The sequence below is a fragment of the Giraffa tippelskirchi genome, chromosome 8 (genome assembly GCF_054371585.1).
Source record: "Giraffa tippelskirchi isolate mGirTip1 chromosome 8, T2T-mGirTip1v1.2.pri, whole genome shotgun sequence".
Classification (NCBI taxonomy): domain Eukaryota; kingdom Metazoa; phylum Chordata; class Mammalia; order Artiodactyla; family Giraffidae; genus Giraffa; species Giraffa tippelskirchi.
Window position 1 is genome coordinate 113,995,724 of NC_137282.1, and position 25,825 is coordinate 114,021,548.

Consider the following 25,825-nt stretch of genomic DNA (forward strand, 5'->3'; position numbering starts at 1 on the left):
GGAAGCATTTGAGAATTGGTGTTAATTCTTCTTTAAATGTTTGGTAAAATGCCCCAGTGAAGCCATCTGGTCCTGGGTGCTTCTTTGTTGGAAAGATTTTACTTAATGATTGAATCTCTTGTTATAAGTCTGTTGAGATTTTCTGTTTCTTCTTAAGCCAGTTTTAATAATTTTGTGTTTCTAGGAACTTGTTCATTTCACCTAGATTATTTAATTTGTTAGTGTACAACAATTCATAGTACTCTAATATTCTGTCTTTATTTATGTAAGATCAGTCGTAATATTTGCTCTTTTTGATTTTAGTTATTTGAAACTTCTGTTTTGTAAGAACAAAACAAAACAGTCTAGCTAAATGTTTGTTGATTTTGTTCATCTTTTAGAAGGACTAGCATTTGGTTTTGTTAAATCTGTTTGCTGTCCTTTATCTCCACTCTAATCTTTATTTATACCTTCTTTCTGCTGGCTTTGGGTTTACTTTGCTTTTCTGTTTTTAGTTCCTTAAGGTGTAAACTTGGGTAACTGAGTAAGATCTGTCTTGTATCTTAATGTAGATGTTTAGAGTTCCAAATTTTCCTCTGAGCACTGCTTTTGCTGTATCTCATGAGTTTTTTATTTGCGTTTTTATTTTCATTTTTCTTAATGTATTTTCTCATTTTATTTTTGATTTCTTACTTGGTCCATTTGTTGTGTAAGAGTGTGTTGTTTAATTTCCATTTACTTGTGGATGTTCCAGTTTTCTTTCTGTTAATTAATTCCTTACTCTATTCCATATGGTCAGAGAAGATATGTTGTATGATTTCGTCTAAAGTTTACTGAGACTTGTTTTGTGGCCTAACTTGTTAGTCTGGGTGGAGTGTTCTATATATATGTACAAGGGCGGCACAAATTGTGGTTAATCTGTGTATAACTTATAGTTGATCCTCTGCATCTGTGACTTCTCCACATCTGTGGATTCAGCCAATCTCAGACCATATAGTACTATTGAAAAACATCTGTGTGTATGTAGACCTGAGCAGTTCAAACCCATGTTGTTCAAGGGTTAACTGTCTACCTGTATATTAGGTTTAATTGGTTTATATTGTTGTTTAAGTCCTCTGATTCTGTATTGATATTCTGTCTAGGTATTCTATCCATTATTGAAAATAGACTATTGAAGTTTCTATTATTGTGGAACCATCTCCCCCTTAGTTCTGTCAGTATTTCCTTCATATACTCTAGGGCTCCGTTGTTAGGTGCATATATGTGTGTAATTGTTAGGTCTGCTCAGTGAATTGACCATTTATTATAAATTTCCTTTGTCTCCAGTAAAAAGTTTTGTCTTAAAGTCTATTTTGTCTGATATAAATATAGCCATTCCACTTTTGATGACAGCTTGCTTGGTATATCTTTTTCATCCTTTTGCTTTCACCTTAAATAGGTTTTTTAATATAAAATGTCTCTTTTGTAGATAGTGTGTAGTTGGATTGTGTATTTTGGTCCATTCTGCAAATTTTAGCACTTTGATTGGAATACTTTATATTTAATGTAATTACTAGTAATTTAGGATTTATACCTGCCATTTTGCTGTTTATCTTACTCCTTCTTTACTTTCATCCTTCCATTAGTGCCTTCTTTTGTCTTAGATATTTTCTGGTGTATCATTTTAATTCTCTTTTCATTTTTTTACTATATATTTTTGAGTCATTTTCCTAATGGTTGCTCTGGGGATTATAATTAATATCTTAATTTAAAATATTTCAGTTCTAATTGAAACTAACCTAATTTCAGTAGCATATAAAATGCTACTTACAGCTCCATTCCCGCCCTCCCTTCTTTGGACTGTTCTTAATATACAAATCACGTCTTTAAGCATTGTATGCTCATCAACACAAATTTTTAATTACTTTTTATGCATTTGTCTTTAAAATCAAATAGGAAGCAGAGTTACAAAGGAAAAAATATACATATGCTGCCTTTTACGTGGACTTGTGTAATGTTACGGATGGTCTTTATTTCTTAATGTATATTCAAGTTATTGTCTAGTATCCTTTATTTAATACTTGAAGACTCCCTATAGATTTTTTTGCAAAGCTAGTGTGATGCCAACAAGTCCTTTCAGTTTTTGTTTGGGAATATTTTATTTTCTCTTTAATTTTCAAAGGATGCTCTTTCCTGGATATAGAATTCGTGGTTGACACACTCTTCCTTTCATTAGTTTGTCTGTATTGTCCCACTGCCTTCTGTTCTCCATGTCTTCTGATGGGAAATCAGCTGTTAAACTTTTTGAGGGTGCCTTGTATATCTTGAGTTGCTTCTTGTTCTTTCAAGATTCTTAATCTTTGACTTTCGACAGCTTGATTATGATGTGTGAGGTGGTGATCTCTGAGTTTGGTGAGCCTCTTGCATGTGTAGGTTAGTTTTTCATCAAATGAGTTTTCAGCCATTATTTCTTTCAATGTTCTTTCTACTCCTTTCTCTCCCTTCTTCTAGGACTCTTCATTTTGTGTATATTGGTAATCCTGATGGTACCCCACTTGAGGCTGTGTTCATTTTCTGTCATGTTCCTCAGACTAGGTCATCTCAGTTGACCTATCTTGAAGTTCACTGATTCTTCCTTCTGCCTGTTCAGATATACTATTGAGCCTTTCTAGTGAATTTTTCATTGTTTTTTCAATTCCATAATTTTAAAAATAATTTCTTTTTATTGGAACATAATTCTTATTGCTTTAGTTCTTTACATGCAGTTTCGTACAGGTTTTTGAACATATTTAAACTATCTGATTTAAAATCTTTGCCTAGTAAGTCCAATGACTAGGCTTCCTCAGTGAGTTTCTATTTGTTTCCTGTTGTGTGTGGGCCATACTTTCTTGTTTGTTTGCATGCCTAATAAATTTTGGACATTTAGTATTTGGCAACCCTGGAAATCAGAGTCTCCCTTCTCCCTTAGGGTTTGTTATTGTTGTTGCTTTTTGTTTACTGACTTTCCCTGAACTTATTCTGTAAAGTTTATATTCTTTGTTAGGCATAGCCACTGAAATCTGCTTAATGAGCTTAGTGGTGAGCTAATGATTGGACAGATTTCCTTAATAGTCTAGAATAAGTAAGTCTCTTGTTCTTTGCTAAGTGGCCCTGTGTTCATGTTAGGGCTTACTTTCAAAACTCAGGCAGTTTCCTTAACTCCTGCTTCCCATGTGCTCAAAGCCTCAATATCAGTCAGGAGTGAGAGCTGAGGACCTTTTCAGATACTTCCTGAATATGTGCTCAGCCCTGTATGTACACAGTTATATGCATATATGTAGTCTTTTAGATTCACAGTAAGATGTCAGTTTTTCTGGGCATCTCATTCCCCAGCTTTGATTAGTTCCTTGTTCCATATTCTTCACTGCTCCATGCAAGTTCACTGTTAAGCAATTGCTGCTGATTGTTTTTGACAAATGCTCCCAGGAAAAGGCTGTTCATACTGGGTTATCTCTTAAGTCAGGTCAAATAAGGACAAGAACTTTCAGACAGGCCAAAAAATGACAGTTCTCTACAAATGGGGCTTTTAATGCATGAGTTCAGTTCAGTTCAGTTGCTCAGTCGTGTCTGACTCTTTCCGACCCCATGAATCGCAGCACGCCAGGCCTCCCTGTCCATCACCAACTCCCGGAGTCTACCCAAACCCATGTCCATTGAGTGGGTGATGCCATCCAGCCATCTCATCCTCTGTCGTCCCCTTCTCCTGCCCCCAATCCTGCGCAGCATCAGGGTCTTTTCCACTGAGTCAACTCTTTGCGGGAGGTGGCCAAAGTATTGAAGTTTCAGCTTCAACATCAGTCCTTCCAATGAACACCCAGGACTGATCTCCTTTAGGATGGACTGGTTGGATCTCCTTGCAGTCCAGGGGACTCTCGAGTCTTCTGCAACACCACAGTTCAAAAGCATCAATTCTGCGGCACTCAGCTTTCTTCACCATCCAACTCTCACATCCATACATGACCACTGGAAAAACCATAGCCTTGACTAGACAGACCTTTGTTGGCAAAGTACTGTCTCTGCTTTTAAATATGCTGTCTAGGTTGGTCATAACTTTCCTTCCAAGGAGTAAGTGTCTCTTAATTTCATGACTGCAGTCACCATCTGCAGTGATTTTGGAGCCCAAGAAAATGAAGTCTGACACTGTTTCCACTGTTTTCCCATCTATTTCCCATGAAGTGATGGGACGAGGTGCCATGATCTTAGTTTTCTGAATGTTGAGCTTTTACCCAACTTTTTCACTCTCCTCTTTCACTTTCATCAAGAGGCTCTTTAGTTCTTCTTCGCTTTCTGCCATAAGGGTGGTGTCATCTGCATGTCTGAGGTTACTGATATTTCTCCCAGAAATCTTGATTCCAGCTTGGTGTTTCTTCCAGTACAGCGTTTCTCATGATGTACTCTGCATATGAGTTAAATAAGCAGGGTGACAATATACAGCCTTGACGTACTCCTTTTCCTATTTGGAACCAGTCTGTTGTTCCATGTCCAGTTCTAACTGTTGCTTCCTGACCTGCATACAGGTTTCTCAAGAGACAGGTCAGATGGTCTGGTATTCCCATCTCTTTCAGAATTTTCCACAGTTTATTGTGATCCACATAGTCCAAGACTTTGGCATAGTCAATAAAGCAGAAATAGATGTTTTTCTGGAACTCTATTGCTTTTTCGATGATCCAGTGGATGTTGGCAATTTGATCTCTGGTTCCTCTGCCTTTTCTAAAACCAGCTTGAACATCTGGAAGTTCACGGTTCACGTATTGCTGAAGCCTGGCTTGGAGAATTTTGAGCATTACTTTACTAGCATGTGAAATGAGTGCAATTGTGCAGTAGTTCAAGCATTCTTTAGCCTTGCCTTTCTTTGGGATTGGAATGAAAACTGACCTTTTCCAGTCCTGTGGCCACTGCTGAATTTTCCAGATTTGCTGGCATATTGAGTGCAGCACTTTCACAGCATCATCTTTCAGCATTTGAAATAGCTCAACTAGAATTCCATCACTTCCACTAGGTTTATTCATAGTGATGCTTTCTAAGGCCCACTTGACTTCACATTCCAGGATGTCTGGCTCTAGGTGAGGGATCACACCATCGTGATTATCTGGGTTGTGAAGATCTTCTTTGTACAGTTCTTCTGTGTATTCTTGCCACCTCTTCTTAATATCTTCTGCTTCTGTTAGGTCCATACCATTTCTGTCCTTTATTGAGCCCATCTTTGCATGAAATGTTCCCTTGGTATCTCTAATTTTCTTGAAGAGATCGCTAGTCTTTCCCATTCTGTTGTTTTCCTCTATTTCTTTGCATTGATTGCTGAGGAAGGCTTTCTTATCTCTCCTTGCTATTCTTTGGATCTCTGCATTCAGATAGGAATATCTTTCCTTTTCTCCTTTGCCTTTTGCTTCTCTTCTTTTCCCAGCTATTTGTGAGGCCTCCTCAGACAGTCATTTTGCTTTCTTGCATTTCTTTTCCATGGGGATGGTCTTGATCCCTGTCTCCTGTACAATGTCATGAACCTCTGTCCATAGTTCATCAGGCACTCTGTCTATCAGATCTAGTCCCTTAAATCTATTTGTCACTTCCAGTGTATAATCATAAGGGATTTGATTTAGGTCATACCTGAATGGTCTAGTGGTTTTCCCTACTTTCTTCAATTTAAGTCTGAATTTAGCAATAAGGAGTTCATGATCTGAGCCACAGTCCGCTTCCAGTCTTGCTTTTGCTGACTGTATAGAGCTTTTCCATCTTTGGCTGCAAAGAATATAATCAATCTGATTTCGGTGTTGACCATCTGGTGATGTCCATGTGTAGAGGCTTCTCTTGTGTTGTTGGAAGAGGGTGTTTGCTATGACCAGTGCGTTCTTTTGGCAAAACTCTGTTAGCCTTTGCTCTGCTTCATTCTGTACTCCAAGGCCAAATTTGCCTGTTACGCCAGGTGTTTCCTGACTTCCTACCTTTGCATTCCAGTTCCCTATAATGAAAAGGACATCTTTTTTGGGTGTTAGTTCTAAAAGGTCTTGTAGGTCTTCATAGAACTGTTCAAGTTCAGCTTCTTCAGCGTTACTGGTCTGGGCATGGACTTGGATTACCGTGATATTGAATGGTTTGCCTGGGAAACGAACAGAGATCATTCTGTTGTTTTTGAGATTGCATCCAAGTACTGCATTTCGGGCTCTTTTGTTGACCATGATGGCTACTCCATTTCTTCTAAGGGATTCCTGCCCACAGTAGTAGATATAATGGTCATCTGAGTTAAATTCCCCCATTCCAGTCCATCTTAGTTCGCTGATTCCTAGAATGTCGACGTTCACTCTTGCCGTCTCCTGTTTGACCACTTCCAAATTGCCTTGATTCATGGACCTGACATTCCAGGTTCCTATGCAATATTGCTCTTTACAGCATTGGACTTTGCTTCAATCACCAGTGACATCCACAGCTGGGTATTGTTTTTGCTTTGGCTCCATCCCATCATTCTTTCTGGAGTTATTTCTCCACTGTTATCCAGTAGCATATTGGGCACCTACTGACCTGTGGAGTTCCTCTTTCAGTGTCCTATCTTTTTGCCTTTTCATACTGTTAATGGGGTTCTCAAGGCAAGAATACTGAAGTGGTTTGCCATTCCCTTCTCCAGTGGACCACATTCTGTCAGACCTCTCCACCATGACCCGTCCATCTTGGGTGGCCCCACATGGCATGGCTTTTAATGCATACCAACCCTGTTTTGACCCCTCCTGTGGCTGCTGAACTGGTGGCTTTCATTGTAATTGCTATCTGTTGGTTTTCAAGGCTACCCCTGAGCTGGGGAGAGGGGGATGGGTATAATGCATGCTAAAACACCACATACAGTAGCTGTTTTCCTTAAATAAGAAAGAATAAATGTTCCCTGGATTGTTGCAAGTCTTTGGTTAATTTCCAGAGTACTTAAGTTTGAGTTTTTGCCAATGTTCTCATTGCATTAATGGAGAAGAAGATTTTTGGAAGTCCTTACTCTGCCTTGTCCGATGATATCACTCATAAGGAGATATGAATAATAATTTTAAATGTCTTTTATTTTTATCCATGTAGTTATCCATTTCTGGTGTTCTCTATTCCTTGATGTAGATTCAGGTTTCCATCTGTTATCATTTTATTTCTGCCCAAAGACTCTTTGATGTTTCCTTTAGTACAGGTATGTAGATGATGAATTCTTTGAGCCCTGTTATGACTGATAAGGTCTTTATGTCATCTCTATGTCTATGATACTTTTGGTTTTGTTGATAGTTGATAATTTTCTTATATTTTTCTGGTTTTGTTATCAGTGCAGTTTAGATCTCATAAATTAGAGTGTGTTCCCTTCTGTTTTTAAAATAAATTATTTATTTTATTTCTGGCTGCTCTGGATCTTCATTACTGGGTGTGGGTTTCTCATTGCAGTAGCTTCTCCTGTGGCTGAGCACAGGCCCTAGGCTCCCGAGCTTCAGGAGTTGCAGCGTGCAGGCTCAGTAGTGGCGGTGTACGGGCTCTAGGACACACAGGCTTCCATAGTTGTGGTACACGGGCTTAGTTGTTCCATGGCATGTCAAATCTTCCCAGATCAGGGATCAAACCTGTGTCCCCTGAATTGGCAAGTAGATTCTCATCCACTGTACCACTAGGGAAATCCTCCTGAGCTCTTTTGTTTTCTGAAAGTTATTTTGAATAATTAGTATCACCCCTTCCTTGTATATTGATAGAATTCAGTAATGAAACCATTTGAACCTGAAATTTTCTTTGTCAGGGGTTTTTAAAGACAAATAAATGTAGTATCTTTGTTATATAGACAATATATAGAGAGCTAACCAAGTTAGCCCTTTCTTCATGAATGGATATTCCTTTATTATCCCTTTAATGTCTGCTGAGTCTATAGTGACATGACCTCTTTCACTCCTGATATTGGTTGTATTTGTCTTCTTTTTTTCTTGATCAGCCTAAGAGGTTTATCAGTTTAATATTTTTAAAGAACCAGATTTTGCTTTTACGATTTTTCTATATTTTTCTGTTTTCAGTTTCTTTGGTTTCTGCTTTTTATTCTTTTCTTTCTTAAAGTTACTGAGTTTAATTTGTTCTTTTAGTCTTAAGGTGGAAGCCTGCTTCACTGATTTGAGACTTTTCTAATAGAAACATGTTAATGCTCTAATTTTTCATCCATGCAGTTTGTTTTAGCAGCATCGTAAAGTTTTGATATATTTTCATTTTCACTCGGTTGAAATTATTTTCTAATTTCCTTTTGACTAATGACTTATGTGTATTATTTAATTTCTAGTTATTTGGGAATTTTTCCGGGTATCTTCATGTTGCTGATTTCTAATTTAATTTCATTGCAGTTAGGGAACACACTTGTATGACTTCTGCTCTTTTAAGGTGTGTGTCATCTGTGTTGGTGAATGGTCTGTATACGCGCTTGACAAGAATGTATGTTCTCTCTTGGTTAGGTGGGCCATCCTACAGTGTCATTTAAGTCACGTTTGTTGATAATGTTCAGGTCTCCTGTACTGCTGATTTTCTGGCTCCTTGGTCTGTCTGTTACTAATAGCAAAGTGTTAATGTATTTAGGTGTGACTGCAGTATGGTCTTGTCTCCTTTAGTCCAGCTTTTTCTTCATATCCTTTGAAGTCCTGTGGTCAGGTGCATACACATTTATTGCTGTATTTTCCTGGTAAATTGACTCATTATTATTTAATGTTCTTTTAAATATTATTGGTTGGTTATTAACTCTTTGTTCTAAATAAGCACTAACCCATAGATGAAAATTTAAGAAAATAACTGTTCAATACTTCTGTTGCTTTTGAGTTTTGTAGATGGTTCCAGCCAGGTTCAGTGCTCAAGGATAGGCGTTGGAATCTGAACATGGAAGTGTGTAAGAGGACTAGGCATATGCCTAAAAGCCATACCTTAATAGAACTCTGAAACTGAGGCGCAAGGATTCAGCTTTGAGTAGCAAGAATTCAGCTTCTGAATTATATACTTGGTATCTTAAATATATAATTCCTCTATCTATTATTAAAATCAAATACGGGGAACTTCAGCAGTTGTGTGAACATAATGAGGAGTATCCAAAAGGTGTGATATCAGGTTGAGAACTGAAACGCCTGCAATGTTGTATTTATGTCTTTCTGTTTTTCAGGGTTTGTGTTTTTTCCCCTGAATTTTTATTGTGAATATATTCAAACATGAAAAAATAGTATAATGAATACACATATACTCCCCATGTAAATTTAGTGCTTCTTGCTATATACACATTTTTCTCTTTTGTATGTGTGTGTATATGTGTGTATATGTATAGACATGCACACTCTCCATTTTAATAGCTGAACCAATTGAAAGTTGTAGGCATCATAACACTTAACACTTCCTGAAAACTTCATCATGTCTCTACTTTATGAATAAGACTATTTTCCTGTGTTGTTATAATATTATTATCATTCCTAAGAAAATTTGAAAGTAATTTCTTAATGACATCTATTATCTAGCCTTATTTAGATTTATCTAGTTGTCCCATATTGTCTTTTATAGCTTTTTTCCATACTGGGTTCCAACCAAAGTTCATATTTTGTCTCATTTGGTGTAGACCAGTGGTTCTCAACAGGGGACAGTTTTACCCTCCAGGAAATGTTTGGCACTGTCTGAAGATGTTTTAACTTACTGCTTTAGTCTTTACATTTCCTATAAATGAGAAGTTAGGTTTAGAAGTTTAATTAGATTCAAGTTATACATTTTGGATAAGAATCCTTCATCTTTGTATACTTCATATTGCAGCACCTCGGGAAGCTACTAAGTTTGGTCACTTGATTAAGGTAATGAGTGTCAGATATCTACTGTCTAATTTCTTCTTCAATTCAGTTCAGTTCAGTCGCTCAGTTGTGTCCGACTCTTTGTGACCCCATGAACCGCTGCACGCCAGGCCTCCCTGTCCATCACCAACTCCCTGAGTCCACCCAAACCCATGTCCATTGAGTCGCTGATGCCATCCAACCATCTCATCCTCTGTCGTCCCCTTCTCCTGCCCTCAATCTTTCCTAGCATCAGGATCTTTTCCAGTGAGTCAGCTCTTCGCATCAGGTAGCCAAAGTATTGGAGTTTCAGCTTCAACATCAATCCTTCCAAAGAACACCTAGGACTGATCTCCTTTAGGATGGACTGGTTGGATCTCCTTGCAGTCCAAGGGACTCTTGAGTCTTTTCCAACACCACAGTTCAAAAGCATCAATTCTTCGGCGCTCAGCTTTCTTTCTAGTCCAACTCTCACATCCATACATGACCACTGGAAAAACCATAGCCTTGACTAGATGGACCTTTGTTGGCAAAGTAGTGTCTCTGCTTTTAAATATGCTGTCTAGGTTGGTCATAACCTTCCTTCCAAGGAGTAAGTGTCTTTTAATTTCATGGCTGCAATCACCATCTGCAGTGATTTTGGAGCCCAGAAAAATAAAGTCAGCCACTGTTTCCACTGTTTCCCCATCTATTTGCCATGAAGTGATGGGACCGGATGCCGTGATCTTAGTTTTCTGAATGTTGAGCTTTAAGCCAACTTTTTCACTCTCCCCTTTCACTTCCATCAAGAGGCTCTTTATTTTTTTTTTTTTTTTTATAAATTTATTTATTTTAGTTGGGGGCCAATCACTTCACAACATTGCAATAGTTTTTGCCATACATTGACATGAATCAGCCATGGGTTTACATGTGTTCCCCCTCCTGGACCCCCCACCCACCTCCCTCCCCATCCCATCCTTCTGGATCATCCCATTGCCCCGGCCCTGAGCCCTTGTCTCATGCATCGAACATGGAATGGTGTTCTGTTTCACATATGATAATATACATGTTTCAATGCTATTCTCCCAGAACGTCCCACCCTCGCCTTCTCCCTCAGAGTCCATAAAATTGTTCCATGCATCTGTGTCTCTTATTCTGTCTCGCATATAGGGTTATCGTTACCATCTTTCAAATTCCATATATATGCATTAGTATACTGTATTGTTGTTTTTCTTTCTGGTTTACTTCACTCTGTATAATGGGCTCCAGTTTCATCCATCTCAGTAGAACCGATTCAAATGTATTTTTTTTAATGGCTGAGTAATATTCCATTGTGTATACGTACCACAGCTTCCTTATCCATTCGTCTGCTGATGGACATCTAGGTTGCTTCCATGTCCCAAGAGGCTCTTTAGTTCTTCGCTTTCTGCCATAAGGGTGGTGTCATCTGCATATCTGAGGTTATTGATATTTCTCCCGGCAATCTTGATTCCAGCTTGTGCTTCCTCCAGCCCAGCGTTTCTCATGATGTACTCTGCATATAAGTTAAATAAGCAGGGTGACAGTATACAGCCTTGTCGTACTCCTTTCCCTATTTGGAACCAGTCTGTTGTTCCATGTCCAGTTCTAACTGTTGCTTCCTGACCTGCATGCAGGTTTCTCAAGAGGCAGGTTTCTTCTTAGCAGTTCACAATATTGGTGGTGGTCCTCTGACACCTTGTATATCCTGCCATGATGTTTTAGTATATTTAGTAATAATCCTTGCCTGAATCCTGGGTGTTCATTGGAAGGTCTGATGTTGAAGCTGAAACTTCAATACTTTGGCCACCTCATGCGAAGGGTTGACTCATTGGAGGGGACCCTAATGCTGGGTAGGATTGGGGGCGGGAGGAGAAGGGGACGGCAGAGGATGAGATGGTTGGATGGCATCACCGACTCCATGGACATGGGTTTGGTTAGACTCCGGGAGTTGGTGATGGACAGAGAGGCCTGGCGTGCTGCGATTCATGGGGTCGCAAAGAGTCGGACACGACTGAGCGACTGAACTGAACTGAACTGAATTAGGTAAGGAATTGTAACGAATGATTCTTTTAAATATGTCATTCTTTTCTTCCTCTATTACCAGCATTCTTCAGTAAGAAAGAGCCTTTCTCCTCTTCTTTTTCCCTTTTAGTATTAGTATTTCTCTTTTTTTCTCTTATTTTTCCCTTTTAGTGTTAGAATTTTTATTTATTCAATATTTAAAAAATTATTTTATTTTTGGGCTGTGCCAAAAAAAATGCAAGATCTTAGTTCCCCGACTAGGGATTGAATCTATGTCCTCCAGTGGAAGTGGGGGCAGGGGGATGGGTCTTAACCACTAGACTGCCAGGGAAGTCCCTGATTTAGTATTTTAAAGTCTATTGCAGTCATTTTGAAAACTATTTCTTTTTTTTGTCTGCACCGGGTCTTCATGTGGCATTCATTGTGGCAATCACCAGGTCTGATTGTGGCATTGTGGTCTTCATTGTGGCATCTTTTTTAGTTGTGGCATGTGAAACTCTTGGGTTGCAGCATGTAGGATCTAGTTACCTAACCAGGGATCAAACCTGGGCCCTCTGCATTGAGAGTGCAATCTTAGCTTCTGGACCACCAGGGAAGTCCTGCAGTCATTATTCTTGATGCTCCACAACTGATGCAGATGTTGTCTCCTTCAGGCCCTCTCCTTTGTGCCTTTGACATGATCTCATTAATATACTAGTTTTTTGAGTACTTTCTTGCCTTCTTAACAGCCAACTGTCCCAGTTTTGCTTTAAATTTTCCCAGCTCTGGCCATGGAACTAGCCATTTCTCTAAATAGTCCTAGGGCCTTTTTAGTGGGGAATGGTGTTTAAAACTAAGATCTAGGAGCTAGGTAAGCTCATTGCTACTGGGTTGTCATTGTTTATAAGCCTGTTTATTCCACAGAACTATAAAATACTTTTTATTGTTAAATTATAAGTTCTTATTGGGATTTCCAATTCAAAATTAACCTAAGTTTTTTCTTTTTCTTTTTTATTTTATTTTCTCTTTAATAAAAAACCTTGCTTTCTATTGATAATGATATTGCTCCTTACTTGCTTCATCCCACAGTAAACGTCATATGTTTTAGAATTAGGGTAGTTGGTATCCTCACTAATTCTTAGTGTCTTAGTCTCTAGAATAAAGTTTAAGGTGTCTTGGGAATTCTCTGGTGGTCCAGTGACTGGGACTCTGGGCTTTCTCTGACATGGGCCTGATTTCAGCCAGTGGTCGGGAAACTCAGACCCCACAAGCTGCATGGCATGACACCTCCCAAAAGGTTTAAGACGTCTTTGTGGTGTGTCTTTTGTTCCTTAGGATTTGTCCAACTAAAGATGTATGGTCAGGGTATCATGTTCAAAATTAGCTTGAAATCACTGTATTCTTTGTATGGTACTTTAAACACGTGATACAGTTAGATTGATTTCTCTGTTCAGGGTTTGGGTTTGCTGCTTCTATTTTTGGGTTGCTTTTGTTTTGTGAATGTAAGATACTTACAATTTTTCAAAAGTCAAATCTATATAGAGTCTTGCTCTTATCTCTGTTGCTTCTACCCTATAGCTCCATAGCCATTTTTGTTAGTTTCTGGCTTATCCTTTCAGTGTGTGTGATTTTTTGGTTTGTTTTGTACACACACACACACACACACACACACACACACACACATATATTCCCTAAACAAAATGTATATATGTACTGTTCTGTGTCTTGCTTTTACTTATATATTCTGGAGATCTCTCCATTTGCATTCATAGGGCTTTTCCTTATTCTGTACAGTTGCACTGTACTTCATTGTGTGGATGTATCATAGTACATCTATTAGATTGTTTCTAATACAAATAAGCCTGTAGGAAGTAACCTTTTATGTTTCATATTTGTGGAAGTATATGTTGAAAGTAGAATCCTAAAACCAGGGTTGCTAGCTCAATGAATGAATGAATAAGTGATTTTGTTAGATGTTGTCAGAGTCCCCCTCCATCTAGGAATCCTTTAGGTGATAATCCTATGGGATCTTACACTCTTAGCATGTGTAGAAACATATCTATTTCTGCACAACTCAGTAGCATAATGTGTTGTCAGATTTCCTGATTATTTCCTTTCTAAGAGCCAAAGAAATAATTCTAGCATAGTTTTCACTTTGCTTTCTCTTATATCTGAGGCTTGGGGGGCTTCCCTGGTAGCTCAGCTAGTAAAGAATCTGCAATGCAAGAGACCCTGGTTCGATTCCTTGGTCAGGAAGATCCCCTGGAGAAGGGATAGGCTACCCATTCCAGTATTCTTGGGCTTCCCTGGTGGTAAAGTCTGCCCACAGTTCAGGAGACCTGGGTTCAATCCCTGGATTGGGGAGATTCCCTGGAGAACGGAATGGCAACCCACTCCAGTATTCTTGCCTGGAGAATCCCATGGACAGAGGAGCCTGGTGGGCTACAGTCCATGGGATCGCAGAGTCGGACACGACTGAGCGGCTAAGCACACAGCATAGCTGAGGTTAGAAATTTTTTCATATGTCATTTCCTATTTTCCTTTCAAATATAAGATTACATCTGTTGCCCATTTTTCTGCTACAGAGTTTTCCCTTTTTTTCTTCATTAAGAGTTTTCACAATGAGGGAAATCAGCCTTTTGTGATAGAAAGTTGCAGATATTTTCTCTAGGCTTGTCATTTGTGTATTGACTCTTCCTGCCCCCATGCAAAAATTTACATAAGATTAAATTTATCAATCTTTTTTTGTTTCTTTTGAAAAGCGTTCACTATTCCTAGGTTATAGAGAAACTTATCTGTATTTTCTTCTAGTACTTGTATTAATTTTTACATGTAGATTCCTGTGGAGTTTATTTTGGTGTGCAATTTAAATTATTGACCCAATTTTATCTTTTTCTAAATAGCTGTCCAGTTCTGACAGTATTTATTAAAATACCTATTTTTCTCCAATGCTTTAAGATAAAATATTTATCATATACTAAATATCCATTGCATACATGGTTTTTCTGAACTTTATTCTGTTCCATTGGTCTAAATAGTCATGTGCTTTATGTGCTTCTAATTGTAATGCTTTAACAGTGTGCTTTAATATTTATGGGACTAGCTCACTTATGTTTATTTTTCAGGATTCTTTTAACTGTTACTCCTTGTTTGTTTTTCCATATGTATTTTAGAATCAACTCATCTAGTATCAGAAAAAGTTTTTAAAAAATTATTTTCACTGGAATTGTATTAAATGTGGATATTAACTTTAGAAGAATTGATATCTTCATAATGTTGATGTCCAAGTGCAAGAGATTGTTTTCATTGTTTCAAGTCTACTTTTATCTTTCAGGAGTTTTAAAAGTTTTCCTGAGCTGTTGCATTCCAAGTATTATATCTTTTATGTTTCTATTATAAACAGGACCTTTTCATCCATTGCATCTCCTAGCTGAACGTTTTGTATATGTAAGAAGGCCTACATTTTATGTCCTGCTGCCGTGTTAATTTCTGTTTCATTTTAGCACCAACTTTCTCGTATTTTCCAGTCATACCATCATACCATCAAATCATCTGCAATTAGAGATGGTTTTCTTCCATTCTGGCCCTTAGGCTTTTAACTGTTTTGTTTTGCCTGATTGTGCTGGCTAGCACTTCAATACAGTGTTAAATAGTAGTGGACATTGTGGGCGTCTTTGACTTGTATGTGCTTCCCTCCCCCAAACTGTCCATAAAGTGAGGGAAGAGAAGGTCCCTGCATTCTGAAGAATGTAATGCTGGATGAAGCCATCACCCTCCTCAAGTAGAATGAACCATCTGAAAGTTTCAGTATTGCATAAAAGGTACAGTGTGCTGGTGTTAGGTGACCATATTCTTTCCCCAACTTTGTGTAATGTTACCCTTTTTTAAAAGTGTGTGTGTGTGAGAGAGAGAGATTTAATTGTATGCTTTTACAACATTTTTAATGATTCATTTAATAAGTCCTTGAAACATTATGTTGCAATTAGGCTTTCCTGTGGGCTTCCCTTGTGACTTAGCTGGTAAAGAATCCGCCAGCAATGTGGGAGACCTGGGTTCAATCCCTGGGTTGGGAAGATTCCCTGGAGAAGGGAAAGGCTGCCCACTCCAGTATTCTGGCCTGGAGCATTCCATGGACTGTGGGTTGCAAAGAGTTGGACATGACTGAGCGACTTTCACTATACTAGACTTTCCTGTTGCCTATTTGTATGCTCAGGCTATTGTAAGTAGACTTATACTCTGAGAAATAGTGCAGAGAAGTCTATATGATTGATAGACTTCTCTATTTTTTGATTGATAAATCAAAAATTATGTTGATTTTTCCCCCCTCAATAAAGGTAGCTCAAACATTAGAAATTATCATATATGCCTTTAAAATTATGCTCCAGATGCTTAATTTTTATAAACTTTAGGATGGAAACATACTCAAAGTTCTCATTTTTATTTATTATAAAATTGCAGCATAGAAAATGGTGTATCTAACTTACTTAAGTATGCATGTATGTGATCTTTAGTGCCTGATCTTGTATAGATACTGAGTACTTTGTGAATTGAAACTGACAGACCAGAAAACTGTGCTGCCTCTTCCCCTATGGGATTCTCCTTTGGAGAGCTGGAGTTTCTTGGTTAGCTTCTCCTTTGTCCTCCCAGAGCCATTGCACTGGTCATAGTGAAGCTTGGAAAAGATGGATGCATGCTACTAGAAAAACAGCTTGACACATGCTTTATTTTGAGTGAACCTTCATAATTGATTTGGTACTTCTGTGAAAGCAAGCATACTTGTCAGCTCTGGTAAGACGTGAAATGCTGTAATGAAAAGAGAGCTCTGGCCTTTGAATCTGGTCATCTGGATTCTAGTCTTAGCTCTTGTTAACCCTCAGCAGTGTATTTATCCTTGTTCGGTTTCTGTCAAATATTAATACTAAGCTTGGCTTATACCATCTGAGATCTCTTCCGCCTCTAAATCCTCAAGACAGTAGAACAGATATGGGTATGATGTTGACTGTTGGCATGTTGATGCTCTTATTTTAGGCGTTTTAAGCCTCATATCCCTATTTTTATTTTGGCAGTTAGTTGCTTTAGGGAATATTTGTGTGTATGTGTATATATAGAGTATTCTAAATTTAAATGAGAATAAAATATTTTACAATTGTCCTCCTAGGCTGGCACAGTCTGTTACAGAAGGTTCTGTAGGATCTATTCTTAATTCTTGAAGAGAGGGGAAAATTCCCCTTTCATTTTCATGATGTTAAGACTCTAATCAATCTAAAATAGGTACATTATCCTAGTTCTATTCCACGCTGCTTTAAAGTCTTCAGAATTCTTTTAAACAACATTTTTCCCTTTGATGGTGATCTTTTTAAATATTCAGTTTTTTCCCTCAGGCTGTTGTGCTAGGAAAACTGATTCTTTAAGTTTACAGTCTGTTAAAGCTATTGTTTCTTGAGTCATATCTTGATACCTACAGTACCTGTGCTTTATGGCCTCTCCTTCCTGTATTTGAAGAGTCCCAATATTAAATCAGTTTTCAGAGAGGAACCAAAAGCAGGCAAACAATTATAAACATATTTCACTCTGATTGTCAATTTTTTTTTTGCCAATAAAGTGTCCAAATGAGTTGCAAAATGCATTCAGTTGTGGGGTAAAAATATTTAAGATTATATTGCTATTTAGCTCTGAGAAGCAAATCTTTCTTGGGTTTTTTACATGTTAGATCTATTTATTTGTCACATCGTGGGAAGAAATGTTGAAAGGTTGCAAGGAAAGATAAGGAGTAGATGAACGTGATCAAGAGGCTGCTGAGAAGGTGAGTTTTTGGCGAAGTTTCGAAAGTAAATGTGCAATGATAGGGAAAAAAGGATATTTCCTAAAATAACCTAGATTTTCTAAAAATTAGGTTTCTTTATTAATCTTTGGTATCTTGTATGTTAAACCATGGAATCAAATAAACTTAGTATCATTGATTGCCTACAATTTAAAGGTTTAGAAACAAAGATTTGGGGAATAAGTGGTTTCCTGTCTTTAAATGTATTGTTGGAGCGCAGTACTTAGTTCCAATTACTGTAACTGATACTGAGCATCTGCCGCTTGGCATCAGGAGTTTGAAGTTGTGGGAAACAAGATAAATCTGAAAGGTTCAGAGTATAAAATGTAATCTAATTGAATATATATATTTTATGTCATTTCTTAATAATTGAAAATGGTTGACTTAGTGCAAACATAGTTACTTAGTTGCTAGGTCGATTTCTGTGTTATAAGTGGACATTTGATAGGCAGATATTCTTCATTACTTATGTTTGAGATATAGGAAAAGCAGAGACCTAGATGGAAATAAAAGTAAACTTATTTTCTCTGATTTACTTTTGCCTAAAGTAATTACTTTGAAACTGTTGACAGCATGATGTTCTTTTTATTTGACTTTATTTGTATGTCTTCTACAGATAGGGAGAGGTAAAATAAAGCCCTATATTTGTAAGGAAGGCATTTTACTTTCTTTTTCCAAACTATTTCCCACCTTTATTACAAGATAGTTTTTCTGTTGAGTTCCTCTCTTTGAGGGCCTTCTCGTTTCCTTCGTTTAAGTACTGAGATTGTGGAGGTTTTTTGTATTTACCTTTGCCTTGCTATTCTCCCACAGTGATAGAGTTACACCAACTTTCCCTCTGGTACATTTAATACATATGATATTAGACAGTTCTCTGGAACTACTCAAGTAGACATGAAATTTTACTCAATTAAGTACTTGAGCACTGAGTTAGATATCTATGATGCCCTGTCTTCCACTCTCTGCTCAGTAAACCAATAGTGTTGTCTCTAAACTGTTTCTGACTCATCTAAAGGTTAATGTAGCAGAAAATAAAAGTTATCTTCAATTTTACCTTGTTGGTGGAATCATTTGGGGGTGGAATGTAATAGTCTGACATATTCTGAACACCTTTTGGGGAATAATGCTTAATCTGCATTTATCTGTATTATTGAGAAGATACAGGGAAAAGTCAATAGTATAGATTATGTTTTTCACATTTGAATTGAACCTGATATGAACACCTGATATAAAATATATAATGTTATCCTTAGTGGACACTCAGTAAAATACTTGTTCATTAAGTAAGGAGACGGGTTCTGTATTCAGCTCTGCCACTTAATAGACAGTGTTCCTTCTTCTGTACACACTCCTTCAGAACTCAACTGGTTTGCATCTCACTAAGACAAATTAGAGGGCCAGATAATACAATGGGTCAAAATACTGAGTGTTTTCATATATATGGAATCTAAAGAGATGGCACTGATGGATTTACTTTCAGGGCAGCAAAGGAGAAACAGACATAGAGAACAGACCTGTAGACATGGGGGGAGGGGAGAAGGGAGAAGGGGAGATGTATGGAGAGTTTACAGAGAAAGTTACAATAGCATATGTGAAATAGATAGCCAGTGGGAATTTGCTGTATGACTCAGGGAAGTCAACAGGGCCTCTGTGACAGGGTGGGAGGGGGAGGGAGGGGACATGGGTGTACCTGTGGCTGATTCTGTTTGGTGTATGACAGGAGACCACAAAATTCTGCAAAGCAATTATCCTTCAGTTAAAAAATCAAGAACGAAAACACTGAGTGTTTTAAAGGAAAACAGCTGGCACTGCATGGTGTGCTAGTCTGAATGGGGAAGGATGGGACCTGATATGCTGCTTTGGGATAAAGTGGCCATTTAGGGTGAAGAGAGATCATGATTTAATCCAAGTGTCAAACTAGGGACATTTTGCAGCATGAAATGGTTCTGTCATCTGGGAATATAGCCTGGTATAGGATGTAGAGATTGCCTAGGGGCTAGAGTCGTTTTATTTCTTTTATGAATAACCCAAATTTCATTTGGCCCTGGGCCAGTGAGGGAGTGGTTAATTTCTGGGATTCTTTAGAATCATTTTGAGAGTAATTTCTTTTAAATTATTAGTCTTCCTGTAATTAAATATAGAGCATTGAATTTTGACATACACCCTCTGCTTCCTACCCACTCTGTCATTTATTTCAAACCCACTCTTAGCCAGTACTCCATGGAGCCTCAGTTTTCTTTTTACCTGTTCTTCCGTCTGTTTAACAACTTCTTACCTATGGCACTGTGTAAGATAAGAGTGTCTCTGTATGTCAGTTTGTGATCAGTGATCATATGCCAGGTGAGTGTCTGGGTGTAAAGAAGCTGCCTCAGACTCGCTCTAGCATTACGGTAGCACTACTGCTTTTCTCTAAGGAGCCATGCTGCCACTGAGAGCAAAAAAAGGAGTAGACTCTTACCCTCTTTTTTCTTCTCCTCTTGAACTGAAACTGGAGTGTTGCAGTTCTTCTCCTTGTAGTTGGGAGTTTCTCCCTTGGCGCGGTATCAAGGATTGCCGGTTCAGTCCTCGTCCCTCCAGAAAGTAAAGCACCACCTCTCTCCCTCATCCCTTTCTAAGTTAGCTTCAGTGCTTGAGTTTCAGAGAAAGGTGTTCGCAGTTCCCAGACTCAAGTCCAGAACAGGTTACTAGAGGAAGCTTTCCTAGGACCAGGTTCCTTGTGGATCTCAGGGTTCGGCTGTTCTTCCTTTGGATACCACAGAGCGGTCTTTTCCCTCTTCGAGATTTCTCAGTTCCTGCTCTCTGGCTTCATATGATACTGAGATTCAGGCCACTGCTGTCATTTGGTTTCTCCTAGAATCTCACCTCTTTTTTATGGCATCCTTTAACTTTTTATTTTTTATTTCAATTTCTAAATGTTTTTTGGCTACACCAAGTCTTAGTCGCTACACACGGAGTCTTTTTAATTGCCACATGCAGGATCTTTAGTTGCGACGTGTGAACGTAGTTGCAGCATGCAGGATCTAGTTCCCTGACCAGGGGTCGAACCCAGGCCCTGTGCATTGGGAGCACGGAGTCTTAGCCACTGGACCACCAGGAAGTCCCTCCTTTGACTCTTTTCAAATCCTGCCGCTACTGATTGATAGGACACTTATTACTGTTTCTCTAGGTAATTTTAAAAATCCTCCTTTGGAGGAGACAGACTGAATGAAAAAGGGGTACTAACTTGCCCTGGAAGATTTGAGTAGAACCACCTAATGTCTCCATTTGTTCTTGTAGATCTAAAATAAAATAAGTTAGAAGAATTTTGGAATGTAAGAATTAGCAAGTAGACTAGCTTCTAGCTATAATTTTGATGAAAGAATCAAAGAAGAATGACCAGATAACTATTAATACATCTTTTATAAATTTTGGTTTTGATGTCAGCCTTTTATTTTTCTTCAGTTGCTTTAGGTCGTAACCAGCCTTTGAAAAAGGAGAAACCTAAATGGAAAAGCGATTATCCCATGACAGATGGACAGCTACGCAGCAAGAGAGATGAATTTTGGGATACCGCACCAGCTTTTGAAGGCCGTAAAGAGATTTGGGATGCCTTGAAGGCTGCAGCACATGCTTTTGAAAGCAATGATCATGAACTGGCACAAGCAATCATTGATGGTGCAAACATAACGTTACCACATGGTAGGTTTGGTTATCTTCCAGAACAAGTAGAACATCATCAACTCCTTTCTAATGGCAAGAAACCAAATAGGAAGTGTTCATTTTCCTACTATGCATTATTCTAACTTTTTTTTTCTTCAGTGTAGCAAAGAGGAGCGTTCCTCTTTGCTTCTTTTAGCTGGAGATAGGTTTACTCTGTGTGTGTGTGTTTTGGTCTCAAGAAAGAGAACACTCAATAAACCTGTATTTTCTTTTTTATATATATTTATTATTTATTTATTTAACGGCACTTAGCTGTGGCATGCAGAATCTTTTAGTTGTGGCATGTGGGATCTAGTTCCCTGACCAGGGATCGAACCCGGGCCCCCTGCATTGGGAGCATGGAGTCTTAGCCATTGAACCACCAGGGAAGTCCCTAAACCTGTATTTTCTGACTTCCATATAATCTAGTTCTCCATCAGGGTTTCCCCCTGCCCCAGTCTTCTGAAGCTTCTACTTCACTGATTTCCTGCTTGCACTAGAGAAGTAATCTCAGATTAGATCTCAGAAGCCATAGGGAGTCAGTGAACTCACCTTTAGTCATTATCCTTCTTCATCAAGGCCTGTTTTCAGCATAATTAGCAAACCTAAACTTGGAAGTGAGTCTCACATATTTTTAAGGACAGTTCTGTGATTGTATCCCTGAGCATTATTAGAAACTTCTCTCCTTTGCTTAGGAACCACCATAAGCTTTGAATGTTTCCAGGGACACGTATATCCTGGGCACATGCATATCCTCCTGGATTAGAAACAAATTTCATGCTATACTAAGATTTAGATGTTAATTTTACATTATAATCTTGTTCTGTTTACTGTATTTATACATTTTTCTCTTCACTTTTTCAAGTTAATATTTTTCTAAGTTGTCTCTTTTGCTCCTATATAATCCTTTGTGTAGTTTTCTATTTCTTTGTTGTTGTTGTTGTTATACTTTTATTGGTTGTTTCTTTTTCAGTATCCTCCTGTTTTTTCTCCCCTCCCTCACCTCCCTGGGGATCTTTAGTAAAAGGGAAAAGAATCATATGATCTGAAGAGAAACACAACTATGAATCAGTATCTTCCTTTATTTGTCTACATTTTGAAAGGAGCACTGCTTTCCACTGTTTAGTTATCTGCTTTATGGCCTTTGATTCTTTGTCAAATAAAGGATGTTCAACTTAGTAGCCTTCCCAGTTATCCAAATCTCCATTAATTTTTTGAATTAATTGTATGTCTAAGAAACTTTTTAAATATATATGTATATATTAAATAAGATATTTAAAATATCTTATTCTTTTATTAATGAAAGCTTATTAGCATGGGCTTGGGTTAGTAACATCGGCACCCACTATATATAGATCACTTTTTCTACACAGGTGTAAAAATGATCCCTTCTACTTTTATAATAGAATAAATTTATAATAGAATGCTATTTCAGTATGACTCTTTAGTTGCTATTTTCATGGATAATCTCTGAATTCTTTACCTCTTACGTGACTGAAGTAGACATCATTTTGCTCCATTACTTTTTTTAGTTCTATAATTTGTCTTCAGGTACTATCTTTATACAATATAAAGGGAAGGGCTTTCCTTTATGATTAGTTTTATCATCCTTCTCTTTTTAATGCTTGTAAGTGAGTGAGTGAAAGTCGCTCAGTCATGTCCAACTCTTTGTGGCCCCATGGACTATAGTTCATGGAATTCTCCAGGCCAGAATACTGGAGTGGGTAGCCTTTCACTTCTCCAGGGGATCTTCCCAACCCAGGGATTGAACCCAGGTCTCCTGCATTGCAGGCAGATTCTTTACCAGCTGAGCCACAAGGGAAGCCCAAGAATACTGGAGTGGATAGCCTATCCCTTCTCCAGGGGATCCTCCCAACCCAGGAATCAAACCATGGTCTCCTGCATTGCAGGCGGATTCTTTACCAACTGAGCTATCAGGGAAGCCCTTTATCTTCTATTTAAAGCAGAATATATTTGTATTTCTGAGGCCTACAAGTGGAGCTGGGGGTGTTATTTATCTGTGATTGTCTTAATTTAGAAGCTCAAGACCCAGAACCTTAGAACTTTAACTTCCTTACTTTGTACTTATCATAGTTACCAATGGGAAAATCTGATTTTGTTCAATAAATTAATGGCCTTGTTTACAAGTTCATGGAGGCATCATAGCTCTGTTTCATTTAAGATGGGGCCTACACATATGGGCTCAATCTCTGAAAACTCAAGTCTCTCACTTCTGCTTTTATCTGCGTGAACTGAAGAGTGATGATCCTGGCAGCCCCAGCAACTGACAGATTAAGGAGAATTATTCTTGGAAATTTGAGAATATTAGATGAGCTTCTACTCTTCCCCTCTATGTTAAGGAATATTTTCTGCTTTAGCATGAAAGAATCAAATAGACTTTCTCAAGCTTTCTGTTTGAAAGTTCTATAATAACTTCGTGTGTATTATTATCATTGGTACCCTTGGTTGATTTCCCTTGTTCATATCTGAAACTTACCAATAATGTTTCTTGAATGGACTTTTAAATTATATTTTGTCATGTACTCTAACTCACCATCAGTTTATAGCTTAGCTACTTGGTTACATGTTTTTACCTAGACCTCCTCAGTGGTATTAAAAACTTCCCTGGTGGCTCAGATGGTAAAGCGTCTGTCTACAATGTGGGAGACCCGGGTTCAGTCCCCGGGTCGGGAAGATCCCCTGTAGAGAGAAATGGCACCCCACTCCAGTACTATTGCCTGGAAAATCCCAGGGACGGAGGAGCCTGGTAGGCTACAGTCCATGGGGTCGCAAAGAGTCAGACACGACTGAGCGACTTCACCTTCACCTCAGTGGTATTGGTGAAATCCCTTCCATCTTTTAGATGTAATTATGTAATTGAAATTTTATCTTTGACATGTTTTGTTGTATTCAACCCTAAAATCCTAAAGTAGTCAACACTTCATATTTTGAGTTTAAAATGTCGCATCGGCTTTAGCTCTTGTTTAGCTCAGCTTTAGCTCTTGTTTAGCTCAGGCTTTGGTATGAGGCCTAGCCTTATTTCTTGTCTGTACTCTATTACTTACAGCTATGTGCCTTCGGGCAAATCACTGCTGTAAGCTTCAGTTCTCTCATCTATAAACTATGGATTGTAAGTACCTGCCTTGTAAGGTGGTTGTATTGACTAAATGTGATGATAACACGTGTAAATTGCTTACCCTGGCCCAGAAACACTTAATAAATAGTAGTGCTGATGATCCTATTTCTTGAACTCTGACATTAAAACAAGTAAATTCCTTGCACCAAAATCTTAAATTATAGATTTCAATCATTTTCTGGATGTAATATTTACTGGTGACATCTTTCTTTGGCTTTTTAGGATACCCTTCTCTTGGGCATATGCCGAATGGAATTTTGAGGTTAACGTTGATTCAGTAGCAACAGCAGTAATAGGTATATTAGTCAGACACCAAGCAGTGAGGACATTATTAGTTGAGCGTCATGTCACACCTGCCGCATGCCTACCCCCTTTGTCTACAGCTGTCAGTGTTACTCATGAAGTTACTGAACTGATCATAGGCTGACAACCTGAAGAGATCCTAGGATATACGCTCCTTTCTAAATTACCTCCTTTTTCGTTTTCATCTCATCCTCTCTTCTCTTCCCATAATCTTTTTGTTATCTCAGCCTTACTCATATTGTCTTCCCAGTATAAATATTACAAAAAGTCCTTGAAAGTTTTAAAGCCGTATGAAAATGTCTTTGTAAACGTGTTTGTAAACAAGCAAGGATTGTGCTCTTTTTGATTTGTTGTATTTAGTGTCAGTGTTGTGTGCATAAAAATTATGTGTTTTTCCATGGCCTTTTTTCTTGTGTTTCCAGGAAACAACAAAAAACCCTTTTCCTATATTGTCTCTTTCGTTTCTTTTTCTTACAGTGGTTCCCTTGATAACTGCATGTGTTTTATCTTAATTCCAGTCAGCAGGTCATATTCATTCTATTCCTGCCTTGTGCAAGCATAAAATAAGTCTATGCTTTTAAATTATCTTCCTCTGTTATTATCAGTGAGAAGTCTTTAGTTTGTTTTTCTCAAAAGGCAGTAGCGATTGTGAAGAGGAAAGTTGGTGTCCTAAAACTGCCTGGGGATTTTATATATGAAGGTATATTTTCACTGTGGAAATTATGACTCAGGTAGAGGATGTATGAACACATGTAATAGTGTACTGTTGTGGAAAAAGCTCCCTGGATGATTCTAATGTCTGATGCTTCTTTTCCACAGCCTCCCCATTCTAGAAGAGCTTTATTTTTCATTATTTACACAGCATTTTTCACTCATGGTCTTAAATTTCTTAGAGCTTATTTTCTTTTTCTAGTTGAGTACTGTTTTATCACTACCTAAAATTCCCCCAAACAGTATTTTGCCTGTGAAACCAGATTATAGATTAAGTGGCTTGCTCAAATTAGCATAAACACGGTGAAAAAAAGGGTAGTGGTTTTTATTTTCATTTTTCACAGAGTCTAGTTCATAGTGGGTTATTCAGATATTTTCAGTGAAAGCTTGTTCAGAAACAATATA

General features: G+C 38.1%; 1 protein-coding gene and 1 long non-coding RNA gene across 6 annotated transcripts in view; one reads left to right on the forward strand and one right to left on the reverse strand.

Moving 5' to 3' along the window:
• UBTD2 (ubiquitin domain containing 2) overlaps window positions 1-25,825 on the forward strand; it is a 61,300-nt gene that overhangs the window by 24,383 nt on the left and 11,092 nt on the right. For 4 of the 5 annotated variants that reach the window (XM_081520711.1, XM_081520709.1, XM_081520712.1 and 1 more), the window contains exon 2: window positions 21,034-21,270. In XM_081520711.1, the coding sequence (XP_081376837.1) occupies window positions 21,096-21,270 (175 nt within the window). In that variant the 5' untranslated portion in view covers window positions 21,034-21,095. Of the gene's footprint in view, window positions 1-17,481; window positions 17,575-21,033; window positions 21,271-25,825 lie in introns of all 5 variants that reach the window. The other variant, XM_081520710.1, reaches the window with a different exon arrangement.
• LOC145517680 (uncharacterized) lies at window positions 10,566-15,634 on the reverse strand. The gene is made up of 2 exons (XR_014062262.1): window positions 13,059-15,634; window positions 10,566-11,175 (listed from the first exon to the last, which is right to left on the reverse strand). It is a non-coding gene; the product is annotated as an uncharacterized LOC145517680 (long non-coding RNA).